We start from the raw sequence: 14,904 nt of genomic DNA on the forward strand, positions 1-14,904 counted from the left end.
ATCATTTATTCTTTTATTGATCTCTAAAAATTATTTAAATAAAATAAACATTATAATGAACTTTATTGCCGTGAAGGACATGTATCGTTTTTAGAATTTTGTTCATAGTATTAGATTAGATATGATATGAAAGAAGGTTATATTTTAATAGAATTCTTATCATAATATATTAGTTATTATTAGTGGTCAACAAATGAGTGTCTTTAATAAACTAGGATTTGATGCAATAGAGGGGTATTGATAAGTTTAATATTGGACAATGTTATTCTCTTTTCGATAGAGTTGGGTTAGAGAAATTATGAGAATCTAAGGTTCTAACTAAGATCATTTTTTTAAGGTAGAGTGCGATCCACGATGAGATTCTAAATAATGATACATGTATGCGCAAATGTTTTATCTTCTTTTATATTGTGAGGGTGTCGCTGGTATTTTTTTTTTTTTTTTTGAGAACGCTGGGTTCCGCTACTCCTATGGAGTGCGACTAATCCCCGCGGGTTAAGTACATAGCCCGCAAACATACTTAACCAATTAACCAGGCGCAGAACTTGCCGCCTGACGGGCTCGAACCCAGGATCTCATGGAGACCTGGGGATATCCACCTCTTGAGAACGCTGGTATTTAGAGTTGTCTTTGGAGAGTTATTACTATTCATTGGGTTATGCTGAAAATCATTGATACGTGTTGGGAAACGTGAATTGAGGCAACTAAATTTGCGGGTTTGAGACAATAGAGTTATATTTCCTATTATTTTCTAGTGGAAAATTTGATTGAAAAAGAATTGCAGAATCTATAACGATTTCAAACGACTATTATAGCTTCACAATTAATTTCAAATAAACAAATGCTAATTGTATTAGAAAACTAAAGTGTTATCTTATAAATATATTTCTATTTTTTATAGGTAAAAATACAATTATGACATCATTCTCAACATTCATTTAAGATATTTTAAATAATAATTGAGGAAACATTTGATATTTTATAAATCACTTTGTCGGTTAAATTACTTAAGTAAGTTAAAAATCTCTTAAATATGATTAAATTTGTTCCTAATATTTAATTAATAAATTAATAAAAAGAGTAACTTAAAAGAAGTTATTTTTATTTTTTTATTTATTTTTTGGGCAAGACATCTTATTCCTTGAACCTTGAAATGGTAACCTACATTAGTATGACTTTAAGTTATTTAATGTGCTTCACAATTGAATTGTGGTTTGGATTGTTCCTAATATTAGATTTAGATAAAAATGGACTAAACACAATACATAAAGGAAATTGTTGAACTATCATTTTCAAGTAAGTTGAGGGCACCTTTCATACCACTTAAAAAAAAAAAAAAAAAAGTACAAAGTATTGCGGTTGGTACTAGTGCATACTTTGATATTTTTGTTTTTGTGTGAAAACAATTCAGGTTAGAAATCATGTATTATCTTGTTTAAAATATAAATATAAATTAATTATCATGTATTCTTATGTAAAGTTATTTGTCAATTAATTCAAATGACCTACCATCACATTTTATTTATATATTCTTATTGTTTATATCATTTATATTAATTATCAAATTATCTTTAATTCTTTAAAAATATTTATGTTCCACACCTAAAATGTTATAAATGAAAATTGAACAGCTACATATCTATTGTTTCTCCAAAAGAAAACATTGAAGTATGACAGTATTGCAAATTGTAAGTACAAAAATAAAACATGTTTACCCATATATTAGAAACATAAGACAATGTAGCTTAATTATTGCGTTTGTCATTGTTATTTAATATAATTCTTTTTATTTATTTAAAGCGATACTCACACGACACGATCACAGCCATGCCGCGTTATTCAAAGGAGTGATAACCGCCTTCACTTGTAAGTAGTTTTGGAGACTATAAATACCCTTTTCCCTCCCGATTCCACTCATTTTGTACCCTCCAAACGGGATTGCAGCGTCGAAAACATCAAAACAGTTAACCCAAACTGTTCCTGCTTTCAATGCCCGAGTCAACGTATTTGCTGTGTTAAGATTGTTCGTGAAGACACCCGCTGCTAGACCATAGCGGGTGTTGTTCGCCCTCTTAATCACATCGTCCAAATCCCTGTTTTTTTGTTACATAAAAAAATCAATATATCATAAGTATATATACATATATACCATACCATTTTAGTTGTATCGAAATGGTAACTCACTTGTATTTCAAAATAGTCTGCACCGGACCAAATATTTCATCCTTCGCAATCAACATATCATCCTAATTCGAGTAAATAACGACAGTAAGTTCACAAAATCACAAGAAAAATCAAATATTTTGAAACACTTTTTGAATCTAAATGAGTTATTTGAAAAAAACTATTTTCCAAATGAGCTTATATACCTTGACATTTGAGAAAACGGTAGGTTGGATAAAATATCCCTTGGATCCAAACCGTTCTCCTCCACACTCGAGGGTGGCATTGCTATCGATTCCGGATTTAATGTACTTTAGTATTTTCTCAAATTGCTTTGAATCAATCTGAAACATCGAAAGATCATTTTCAAATGTTAGAAAAGTTCGATAAAACTGAAAGAGAAGTGGTTGATTGATTATATTATATAATACCTGAGGACCTTGCTCTACTCCCAACTTAAATGGATCGCCTACTACACGATTAATAGCGCGTTTTTTTGCTTTCTCGAGGAATTCATCGTACACGCGTTCATGAACAAACGTACGAGAACCAGCGCAACAACATTGTCCCTGTAAAACAAACATAACTAAAAAAACCACAACCTTTTTGCATGGGAATAATAATGTTGCATGTGTAGTTTTCCACGAGAAAAAACCTGGTTAAAGAAAAGGGCAAAATGGGCTAGCTCGACAGCTTTGTCAACATCAGCATCTTCGCAAACGATGAATGGAGACTTCCCTCCGAGCTCTAAAGTAACCGGTTTAAGATTGCTTTTCGCAGACAATTCTAACACAGTCTTGCCAGTATCGGTTGAACCAGTGAAAGCAATCTAGTACAAATTAAAGCTTTAGTACAAAAAAATGCTCCATTTTTCGAATATAGTTTGAAAAGAATCAGCTACCTTATCTACATCCATATGACTTGCAAGTGCTGCACCTGCTGTAGGCCCAAATCCAGAAATAATGTTGAGAACACCATCCGGAAGCCCTGCCTAAGTTCGCGAAAATCCCATTTTTGTTTTAAACAGAGTTAGCAGAGATTAAGAAAATCATGAACACACAATCTAAGGTATTGTCTGATCAATTAGGCACTTGATGGATTAAGGGTATACCTCATGAAACAGTTTGGCCACATAGAGGGCAGTCAAGGGCGTTTGTTCAGCCGTCTTCAACACAATAGTGTTACCACAAGCAAGGGCAGGACCTACTTTCCAAGCAAACATGATTAAAGGGAAATTCCATGGAATTATTTGCCCGGCTACTCCAATTGGTTCGTGCAATGTCTGAACATGGTATGGCCCGTCTGCAGGAACCGTTAACCCGTGAATCTTATCAGCCCATCCTGCACATCATTATTCAATTGATCAATCAATATCAAGATAAACAAACAAACAAACATAATCTTCAATGCTTGAATTTGACCTGCATAATAGCGAAAAAAGCGAACAAACAAAGGCAATTCGCCTTTCGAAGATTGATCATAAGTCTTTCCACAGTTCCATGACTCAAGAGCAGCAATTTCATCCATATGCTGTTCAACCAAATCCGCAAATTTCAGAAGTATTTTTGATCTCTCCTGAAATAAATCACAAAAAAACAAATGAACATGATGTTTTAAGAAGTGGGACAAGATATAAACTGGTTTTAGTTAGTCCTAATTACATAAGCAGACATTCTAGGCCACGGTCCATCATCGAAAGCCTTCCGCGCAGCAGAAACAGCGCGGTTTACATCTTCTAGTTCACCTTCTGCAACTTGGGCAATGACTTCCCCTGTCCTAGGGTCATAAGTTGGAAATGTTTTCCCTAATTCCCAGAACAAAACATAAAGTGAATTTCATCAAACATCTCATTCAAATTCAGTACAGATCAAACATAGTTGGATCATAAAGTACCAGATGCAGCATCGACAAATTTGCCGTTGATGAGAAGCTTGGTGTGATTGATTAGAACCGAAGGTACAATCGGTTCGTCCAAAGCTACTGCGGTGCTAAACCTGCTAGCGGAACCTCCCCGCCTGCCAACTTTACCTGTGAAAGCAAATTCTCGATAATTTTTGAACAAACAGAGGATAATCTAAGAATAAATCCATAAACAAACGTGTATAGATGAATATTTGATGGGTTTTGAAGGAAATCAATAGTTACCTAGAGACGGAGAGAATGAAGCAGGAGAAGCAAACAGAGAACGAGAAATCAAAGACGAGATTCTTCGAGCAGCTGCCATGGCCGGCCTTATCCTCAAGCTAGAAGATGTTGATGATGCAGAGAAAGAGAGAGAAAGCTTGGATTTATCAGTGAAAACTTTGTTGGACGAATTCACTAGCTCAACAAGTGCTTGATAACGATCTTTCTCATCTCAAAAAAAGGATTATTTGAAAATGGTGAAATATTAATTAGTTGTTAGTTCACGACGGTTGAATAGGAATGTCATGTTTTTTGTATGACCAAAAAAAAACAAAAAAAGATTTTTAAAAAGATTTTATTATATTATATGGGTTAATTTAATTAATCAAATTGGGTCCATTTTCAGATTAGATGAAAAATAAAGAAGCTGTAAACCACTTATTATAATAATGATTTTATTTGATTAAAAGATGGATACTTTTCCTCATTTATTTGGTACATAAAGTCCAAACGTCAAAGTCCAAGTTCAGTGTTTTTTTTTCTTTCTTTTTTTGGCTTTATCATTAAATGTTTTATTGGAGAAAGTAGGAAGGCCATCTATCCCAATTCCAAATGAAAAATGATTAAGTGATGGAATTTGGTGAGGGAATGACGTAGCATAATTTTATTCGCTGAAAAAATCAAATAATTTCTCTCTTTTCTCTCTTTCCTCCCATTTTTACATTTTCCAACCAATGAAGGTGATGCCACGTCATTCCCTCACCAAATTCCCTCACTAAATTCCCTCCCTCTATCACTCCTTATTCCAAATATATACATTAATATTCATACTATTATATATATACTAAGAAAATTTTCAGTGACACGGATAAGAATAAAAATAAAATAAATTAAAAAAATTATAATAATATTTATTAAATGTTTAAAATTATTAAAATAAAAAATATAAGGCTCTCATTTCATATTTTATTCACTTCGATAAAACAACTTATTTTCTCACATGTTTCATTACATATTTTTTTCGAATGAATCTCTCATTTTGTGACTTTACACTTTCACTCTGTCAATCAAATATTTGATTCATATTTATTAATAATTAGCATCGTGACCTCACACTTTGGTCAATTAAATATTTGATTCATATTTCTTTAACCACTTTCAAATGATACCGGTCTATTATCCCTCAACAAACCACATCTCAATCACGTTTGGTTAAAGATTGTACTTATTTTATTAGGTTGCAAGTTCAAAACCTACAAATAACATTTTTAAATTTATTTTTAACCGTTTTAAGTTTATGGACGGATCAACCCACAATCTGACCCAAGTATCCATTTACTCTCACATAAATATCCAAATTAACCACAACTCTCGACCCGGCAATCCGGACACTTTAAAAATTAAGCATCATTATATATATATAGATTAGTTAGTTAAAAATTTGAACATTTATTGTTAAAATGTCTCGCGTTCATCAAATTTGGTGTTGAATCTTAAATATAAAGTGCTGTTAGCCTAGTTGGTTAAAGGGTTATACTTGTTTTGTTAGGTTGCAAGTTCGAAACCTACAAATAATATTTTTAAATTTATTTTTAACCGTTTTAAGTTTATTGGCGGGTCAACCCACAATCCGACCCAAGTATCCATTTACTCTCACATAAATATTCAAATTAACCACAGTTCTCGACCCGGCAATCCGGACACTTTAAAAATTAATCATCATTATATATATATATATATATATATATATATATATATATATATATATATATATATATATATATATATATATATATATATATATATATATATATATATATATATATATATATATATATATAGATATGAGTATATTACAGTATTAAAAGAAATATTTTGTTTGTATCATTTAAATAATTCAATAGTTATTTTATTTTTATTTTTATTTATTATATTATTAAATTTATTAATTAAAATATTATAATATTTTTTATTTTATTTATATATATTAATACCCTTTAAATATTTTTATCAAAAATTAATTATTATTTTTTCAAAATTATCAACTATCATTTATCATTATTTTATTTTTCTTCAAGGTTATAGAAATAATCATAATCCGATTGAACTAGTTCTAAGTATAACATTAATTTTCATTTTAAATTACCAAGAAATTATTAAATACAATGTGACAAACTCCCCCAATCAATTTTTAAAAAAAAGACAAATATAAAATACATCAAAATAATAATGTTGTAAATAATACTATCAATACAGAATACTTAATTTTATCTTAAGTTTAAAAGTTCAATTAAAAGATGTCAGTGAGATTACCCAATTATTCATAACTCTCTAGTTACAAAGAGTTTCTTATTTTTTTTTTATAGAGAAACTTTATTAGTGGATTTAACAAAATATTGTTAACATTTTTTTTTATTATGAATTCAGGATGTTTCTAAAAATACAATCATTTTTTTTTATTTTAGAATTATGCAAATTTATGGAACTACATAAAATGCAGTAATTTTCAAAAATCAGTCCAAAACAAAAACTCCACTTTGATAACAAACCAGATTTTCTGTTACCGAATTGGATAGTAGTGACATTTAAATCCCATCGCCGCCTAATTACATTATTGTTTTTATTTTATTTTTTTATTATTATTTTACTGTAAATGATTGAGCTCTTATAGTCTTATATAAAGAAAAAAAAAATTGTCTTTGGCGTTTTTAGGCTTTTTGGGATATAGGTATATTTATGGGCTATCTTAGGATTAGTGTCTCTAGCCCATAAAATTGTTGGGCTTACTTAGGACCAGTTCTATTGAGCAGTCAGTTTTATTATTTCTATTTTATTTCGTTAATAATTAAAAAAATGTTTCTTGAAATACACCTTTAATAAAAATAGTTACTTAAAAAAATTCTATTTATTTGAATTTGTCTGATTATTTCTCAACTATTTTATGAATAACTTTTTTGATGTTGGATTATCATCTATAAATCATCTTATTACATCTAATTTTTTAATTAATTAATAAAATATTTAAATTTTATTTTTATAAATTATAAATATAAAAATATATTATAATTCAACAAATTAAAATTTCATATAATTTTTTTTTTCTTTAAACAAAATTATATAAAAAAAACCAAATAAATATCATAAATAAATCAATTGTTCTACTATTTGCAACATCATTAATATTAGAATCCCTCAATTTGGTCACTTTACTTAAATGTAACACTGCAACATTTCATGGGAAGCTTCTATTTTGGAAGATTTATGCTAAATTTGTGTGAGTTTTCATGATTTTTTTTTTTGACGTTCATATTTATATTTATGGTATCTGTTTCGAAGAGTGTATTTTTTTTTCTTATAAATTGTTCTTTGATATGAAAATATAGACAGCTAGTCATCGAGAACAAAAATATGATCTCTTCAAATTAAGTAATATTTGGAACTTACAAACAATTTCGAATCCAATTTTTTCTTAAAGTTATCAAAAATAACTTACAAAAAATTATTTTTTTTCCTACAAAATAATAACTTTATTTTTTATAATAGAGTTTTATTTTTGGTATAACGTAAACAAGTGTCCCCAAATTCTAAAAAAAAAAGTGTTCCCGTTTAAACAAAACGTTATACATTAACAATACATGATCAATTGGGGGGACATTATTACATTTTATTCGCAAAATGATTTCATCTGATTTTTTTGTTGAGAAAATTTTTTAGAGTCGATGATCTAAGATATCATTGTTTGGATGAAGCGCTATTAACGATAGATTTTTTACTAATGATATGTGTTTAAAAAATGTTAAATTATTGTAAGTCATTGTAGCATTAGTCACGAGCAGGTTGAATCGACAACTCACTTATTTTGCATCGTCGATGAGTGACTAATATCTGAAATTTTTTGTGCAGTATTCCTGAGATTCACTAGGTGATGACCGAGTATTTTGGTAGTTGATGAGAAGTTTGAATTGATGCGACTCATATGAAATATATATATATATATATATATATATATATTTACCATCCCAATTATTTTATAATAAATTATTTGGTTTGAGATTAATCGTAGAATTTTCAATGATCGTAGTCGTCCGAATCGTATAAATAATAATGTTATTATTATGACATTTTCTAATATTCGTTCTAGAATATCAGTGGAGTCGGTTAAAGAGTTAATTAATCCGAAGATATACTAACTCGTTAACCTCTTGAGTAACATTATGCTTTGTATTTGTATGTAATTAAAGTATTTTTTTATGTCTTTTAATATATATATCATTTATATAAATAAAAAAACTTAAAAATCCATTTTCTTTATCTGGCAGTTGTTGAGTTTGGTATGAAACTAAAATTTAACAAGAATTTGACATCCGAATCTTTTTTATTTAGTTAGGAGGCTTCACTTACACTACATGCCTAATGATTTATAGTGTAAAATATAATTATTTTTTTTATTAGAGAATCAACAAAAAGACTAATATACTCTAATATATAATTTTTTACATTATATATTTATAAAATTAAGAATATCAATGAGTTGAATCGGTCTATTGTGGACCCAAAGTATAGATATTGTTCAACAAAACTTTTAAACAAATAATACTATTTAGTTATCTAAATAAATTGACATTTTTAGTGAGACTTATTCACAAATCACAACCATGATTAAAAACTATATCTTTCAAATAATTAAACTTATATATGTGTTTGGATGGCCCACTATTGATGATTAGCAAACTCATAATTAACAAGTGACAACAACATATTATGATTATTATTATTATTCCTTATTCCTAACGTTACCAAACATCCATCTTACCCCCAATAGTTTAAGCTATCATTAGGAAAAAAAATATTAAACAATCCTCAAACTTCAATATCCTCTTTAACTTTTTAAAATTGTCATATTTGCCCCCATTATTTTTTCCAATAAGGAAGAAATCAAACAATGATATACATTTGAAAGATGAAACATCCATAAAATATGATATTTTATGTTTGAAACAGATTGTACAAATGTTGTGGATTGCTGTTAAAATGAAAAGTTGTGTTGAAATATACACATGTTCAATATCGAACCATTTATTTGTTTTGTGAAAAATTATTTATTTATCCATTTATAACACGTTAAAGTAGTTTAATTAGATTCATCTTCTAGTATAAGAGCAACAACATATGAATATTCTTAACCTCTTGAGATTTTGGGTTCGAGTTTGTTAGACGATAAGTTTTGTGCCTAGTTAAATGAGGAGATTATTCGCATAGGAAACACGAAACCCATAGTTAAAAATAATAATTTAATTATTAATAAAAGAGATTCATTTAAATTAGTTTAAGTGGCTGTTGAAATATAGGTATATAATGGATTCATTTATTTATTTTTATTTATAAATTTTTACTTTTTTTTTAGTAAAACAAAAAATCTCAAATTTGATTCTCACTTAAAATGTGATCATCTCTTCCCATATACTAGTCAAATGGGAAGGCAACTATACTTTTGCACAAATAGTATTACTATTTTTGTAATTAACAAATAAATAAACATTTATTATGAATTAATTAATTTTTTTCATAAATTATATAAAAAATAATTTATAAAAGTATTATAAATATTTATTTAAAAAATAATAATAATTTAGTTAGTACATTCTACTTTTATAAGTCTTGGATTTCTCATTCCTCAGGACCTCAAGCTAACATTTCTATTTAAAAAAATAATTTGTTTTTTAATTTATAAATATTTGTAATTGAGTAATATTTTGTATAATGATTTTTATGATTCTTAATCAATATTCTTTTTGACATAAAAAAAGGTAATGGGGTTAAATTGAACCAAGTTTTAGATATTTGGAGTAAATTGATAATTGTAAAACTTATGGGACTAGATTGTAAACTAAATGGTATAAGATTATTTAATGATTTTTTCCATTATTTCCTCTCTAATCAGTTCAACGTTTCCGTTACTTTTTGTTCTTCCAACGGTTCTATTAGCTGTCTAACATTTGACCTATTTGCCACGTGTCGGTTACCTCACTACACATTTTCACCCACACAAACCGGCATTTCCCGGTTCCCATTCCTCCTCCTCCTCTGTGGTATTTATATAAACCTTAATTACTTCAAACCTTTCACATAAACCGGCGGCGATGGAAGACGGCGGTGGCGATATACCAGAAATGGGTCTGAACCGGCGGCGATTTTGTTGTTTAATAATACCCTGTTGTAATTCTAGAAGATCGGCGGCGGTTGGATTCAATTGGTGGCAGAGAATAGGGAGAGGTGAGAATAGTGAGAAATTGTGGTGGGATAGTAGTGTGAAAGCGGTGAAGAAGATTCGAGAATGGTCGGAGATTGTGGCGGGGCCCAAATGGAAGACATTTATTCGACGGTTTAATCGCGGCGTCGGCGGCGGCGTCGGCGGCGGCATCGGCGGTGGCGGCGGAGGAAAAAGTGGGAAATTTCAGTATGATCCGTTGAGTTATGCATTGAATTTTGAAGATGGATTAGGTCAGAATGAAGATATTGAATTTCAACGGAATTTTTCTTCTCGTTATGCATTAATCAATGGATTGAAGAAATCGCCGACGGCGACGGAGGAATCTGTTTAGTTGTGTCGCCGGCGGCCGCGGCGGCGGAATCATTTTTCTTTATTTATTATTCATTTTTTTTGGTTTCTATTGTTTAGTTTTTTATGTTTTTTTTCTCTCTTTTTTATGGTCAAATGTAAACAGTGAACATAAAAGAAAAAAAAAATGAATTTGGATAATTTACTTTAAATGTAGATTTGTTGAAACAATCCATTTGCATCAATACTATTTTTTGGGTTAGATGTTAACTTTCTTATTGTTCACATTTAAAAAAAAATCACAATTTTTGTAAAACTATTCAACTTAATTAAATTAAGGGAGGTGTTTTCCCACCCCTCCCATATTCCCACCCCCTTTCTCACTCCTTAATTAACTCTAAAATGACATATTTATCCTTACCACCTTTATATATTTATATTTCTTATTTTATTTATTTTATTTTATTTAATTATTAAGTTTTTTTTTTATTAAATATAATTAATTAATTAATTTTTAATATTTTTTTAACTTTATTTATTTAATTAAAAATACAAAATATTATTATTTTTATATTATAATTATTTAAAATATATTAAATATAATATTATTAAGTAAAATATTATAATTAGATTAATTATTAATTATTATTTAATAAATAATTTTATTTATAAAAATATTAATAATTATTAATATTATGTTTGAATAATTATTAATATATAATATTATTAATTAAAATTAAAAATATTATGTTTGACTAATTATTAATATATAATATTATTAATTAAAATATTATGATTAGACTAATTATTAATTATTATTTAATAAATAATTTTTATAAGTATTTTAATATATATATATAATTAATATAATAAAATATTAAATTTTTATATTTTATTAAATTAGTACACATTTTAATATTTAATATATTTTAAATAATTATAATATAAAAATAATAATATTTTGTATTTTTAATTAAATAAATAAAGTTAAAAAAATATTAAAAATTAATTAATTATATTTAATAAAAAAACTTAATAATTAAATAAATAAAATAAGTAAAATAAATAAAATAAGAATATATAAATATATAAAGGTGATAAGGATAAATAAGTCATTTTTGAATTAATTAAAGAGTGGAGCGGGAGTGGGAATATGGAAAGGGGTGGGAAAAGCAATTTGCTTAAATTAAATATTTTTTTATTAGGAAATGAATTTGAGATATTTATTATATTCGGTTTCATTTTATATTATAATTTTAATTCTAATTTTCATATAGTTGACATTTTGATTAAATTCTTATATGTGAAAAAAAATGATATAATTGGAATTCAGCTTTAATTTTTATGTTTGAAAATAATAATATTTTAAATATATATTATCATATTGATTAACAAAACATAGCTCATTGTTAAGAAATTTGTCTAGTGTTTTTAATTACATTAAGAAACATAAAATATCTTTCAATGTGTTAATCTAAATGATAAACAATAAGATATTTTTGCTTAAAATAAATAAATATATAAATTACAATTACAAACTAAAAAACTTGAAATTAAGAATTATAAAATCACATTTGTCTAAATTATATTATATTTGAATTGCAATTTTAATTTTAATTAGAGTTCTTAAATTGTCTAATCAACATAATTAATATAAAAATTAAAATTACACCATAACTCTTATTCAAAAATCACCAAAGAAATTATTTTTATTCAATGAAACAAAAATATACACATTTTTTGGCTCGAAATGGATAGGGTTTACATGGATTTGTGTTGTTGGTGTTGTATAATAATTGAATTTATGATTGAAGAAACTTGGATCATAGTTGGCCTAGTTTGTGGAGACAAATTTATACAATTAAGTGCCAATTTAAGTAACCTCACCTTTGAAGAGACACTTTGAGAAGATTCAACAAATCCACCATCAAACACTTCTTCCTTTTCAACCATTGATTCCACCAACTTAACTAAACCATTATACCCAACACTAATATTATTATTCTCATTTCTCTCCACCACTTTCCCATTCACCAACTCAACTAGAATCACACCAAACCCGAAAACATCTTCTTCAAATTCACCATAGGCCTTCGAGCTCGAGTCCTCAGCTCGAATGCCATACTCGCTCAAACAAGGAGACAAGTCCTTGTTGAAAAGGATGTTCGACGATTTCACATTTCCATGCCCAATCCCATCTTGAAGTAACTCGTCGTGCATGAATGACAACGCCTCCGCGGTTTTATGTGCCACTTCTAACCTCTTTTCCCATTCAAATAACTCCCCGTTTTTCGATCCTGAAATAGAGGTCACATTTGAAAACATACATAAAAAAACCCTAATTTAAAAATTACCTAGGAGCAGATTAAAGAGGCTGCCGTTTGATTGAAACTCATAAACCAAAAGCTTTTCTTGATTAGAGCAATAATAAGCTACAACAGGTAACACATTCGGATGTTTAGCTCGATCAATCTTAACCATCCGTTTCTTGAAATCATCCTTAACCGGAACTGACAAATTCTTGATCCTCTTCACCGCCAACGACAGAGCTCCGCCGCCGACGGTGACCTTATAGAGACTCCGACTTACCAATTCCGCCGGAGAACTAAGCAATTCTTCGAAACTCAACCTGTTTACAAATGGGGTCGAAAGAATCATCAAAGAAGATCTTGTTTGACTGGTATCAGTATCACCGGACGTCAACGAATCTTCAAACGGTAAAGTCCGTTCCTTTTCTTTTCCATGTACTAGTTTGTAAACAAGAAAACAAGTTAAACCCAGTCCGATGATTCCATATCCTGAATAAATGAATGCCATTTCATAACCCTGTTTCCTCTGTTTTTCGTCGGGATGAGGAATTTGTGTCGGCGTCGGCGACGGGCAGGCGTTTGGCAATGGTTTCCCGCATAATTGAGGATTACCCAGAAAACTATCAACCTTAAAATCTCCGATCATGTCGGGTATAACACCGGTAAGATTGTTATTCGAGACATTAAACTGTTGGAGATTAGAGAAATCGAAATTGGGTATTCCACCATTCAACATGTTATTTTGACTAAGAAAAGTTATCAAACCGGAGATTCTAGAAATATCGGGGATTTCGCCGGAGAAAGCATTGTTCGATAAATCCAACCTTTTCAAATTGCTCAATTCCGATAGGGTATTGGGTAGTTTTCCCCAAAAGAGATTATTACTTAGAAATAAATGAGTTAACTGGTTACAATTCGAAATTTCTCCAGGAACCATTCCTCCGACATTGTTATCCTTCAAGCTTAGAACTTTAAGGGTCGATGAAATGGCGGCGTTACAGAGAGAATCGGCGTCGAAGATTCCGGTTAGATTGAGTTTCTCGAGGACGATATTTTTAACGAATTGGGAATTGGAATCGCAGGTTATTCCTTTCCATTTGTGGGTACATGGATCAGTGTCGGCTGTCCATCCAAATGATGGATCTTGTTTTTGTAAGTTTCCTGGAGAGAGTTTCTCCATGAACTGAATTAATGCCGTTTTTGTTGTGAGTTCTTCTGAGTTTGCTCTGAAGATGATGATGAGAATTGCGAAAATGATTATCTTTGGGAAGGAGACGACGCCCATTTCTGTTCTTGAGTTGAAATGAATTAAGAAGAATGGATTGATTGATTAAATATGAGGGAAGAAGGCGGCAGAATCAATTGAAATGGTCATGTGGGTGTTTTGTTATTTGGCAAATGGTGCAATACAAGGAGGATGGGAATGAGACAAATATATGATTAAACGGCACAATTTATAAACAATTTTCAATTTTATAAAAAAGAAGTTATTAAGAAAATATTATATATAATAGTGATAGAAATAATTTAACAAAATTATATTTTAAACAAAAATAAAATAAAATAAATACAATAGAAACACTTTAAATTAATATTAGATAAATTAATAAAAATTTTAAAATAATAAATTAAACAGGTCCCAACTTATGTCAATGTAAAAAAAATAAAAAAACTCTATAAAATAATATTTTTATAATTTTCGATTTCAAGAAAATTATAAATTAATAATTCATAAAAAAAAATGAAAAT

General features: G+C 28.7%; 2 protein-coding genes and 1 pseudogene across 2 annotated transcripts; 1 reads left to right on the forward strand and 2 right to left on the reverse strand.

Annotated features, from left to right (window-relative positions):
- Positions 1–1,691: 1,691 nt before the first annotated feature.
- Positions 1,692–4,471, reverse strand: LOC124920387 (benzaldehyde dehydrogenase, mitochondrial-like). Its single transcript, XM_047460869.1, has 11 exons — positions 4,309–4,471; positions 4,057–4,191; positions 3,825–3,967; positions 3,585–3,738; positions 3,275–3,504; positions 3,065–3,154; positions 2,819–2,992; positions 2,595–2,732; positions 2,370–2,507; positions 2,185–2,246; positions 1,692–2,093 (listed from the first exon to the last, which is right to left on the reverse strand). The coding sequence occupies exons 1-11, from the start codon at positions 4,385–4,387 to the stop codon at positions 1,820–1,822; spliced, it is 1,617 nt and encodes a 538-aa protein (XP_047316825.1). The 5' UTR covers positions 4,388–4,471; the 3' UTR covers positions 1,692–1,819.
- A 5,960-nt stretch (positions 4,472–10,431) lies between these two features.
- Positions 10,432–10,963, forward strand: LOC124918084. Its single transcript, XM_047458339.1, has one exon. The coding sequence runs from the start codon at positions 10,458–10,460 to the stop codon at positions 10,887–10,889; it is 432 nt and encodes a 143-aa protein (XP_047314295.1). The 5' UTR covers positions 10,432–10,457; the 3' UTR covers positions 10,890–10,963.
- A 1,644-nt stretch (positions 10,964–12,607) lies between these two features.
- LOC124912723 lies at positions 12,608–14,440 on the reverse strand (annotated as a pseudogene).
- Between the last annotated feature and the right edge of the window lie 464 nt (positions 14,441–14,904).

The sequence above is a fragment of the Impatiens glandulifera genome, chromosome 1 (assembly GCF_907164915.1).
Source record: "Impatiens glandulifera chromosome 1, dImpGla2.1, whole genome shotgun sequence".
Lineage (NCBI taxonomy): Eukaryota > Viridiplantae > Streptophyta > Magnoliopsida > Ericales > Balsaminaceae > Impatiens > Impatiens glandulifera.

Coding starts and splice junctions, on each gene's coding strand:
- LOC124920387 (XM_047460869.1), bottom strand. CDS start 4,387: ATGGCAGCTGCTCGAAGAATCTCGTCTTTGATTTCTCGTTCTCTGTTT. Junction 4,192..4,308: donor TTCATTCTCTCCGTCTCTAG/GTAACTATTGAT, acceptor TTGCTTTCACAG/GTAAAGTTGGCAGGCGGGGA. Junction 3,968..4,056: donor ATTTGTCGATGCTGCATCTG/GTACTTTATGAT, acceptor TCTGGGAATTAG/GGAAAACATTTCCAACTTAT.
- LOC124918084 (XM_047458339.1), top strand. CDS start 10,458: ATGGGTCTGAACCGGCGGCGATTTTGTTGTTTAATAATACCCTGTTGT.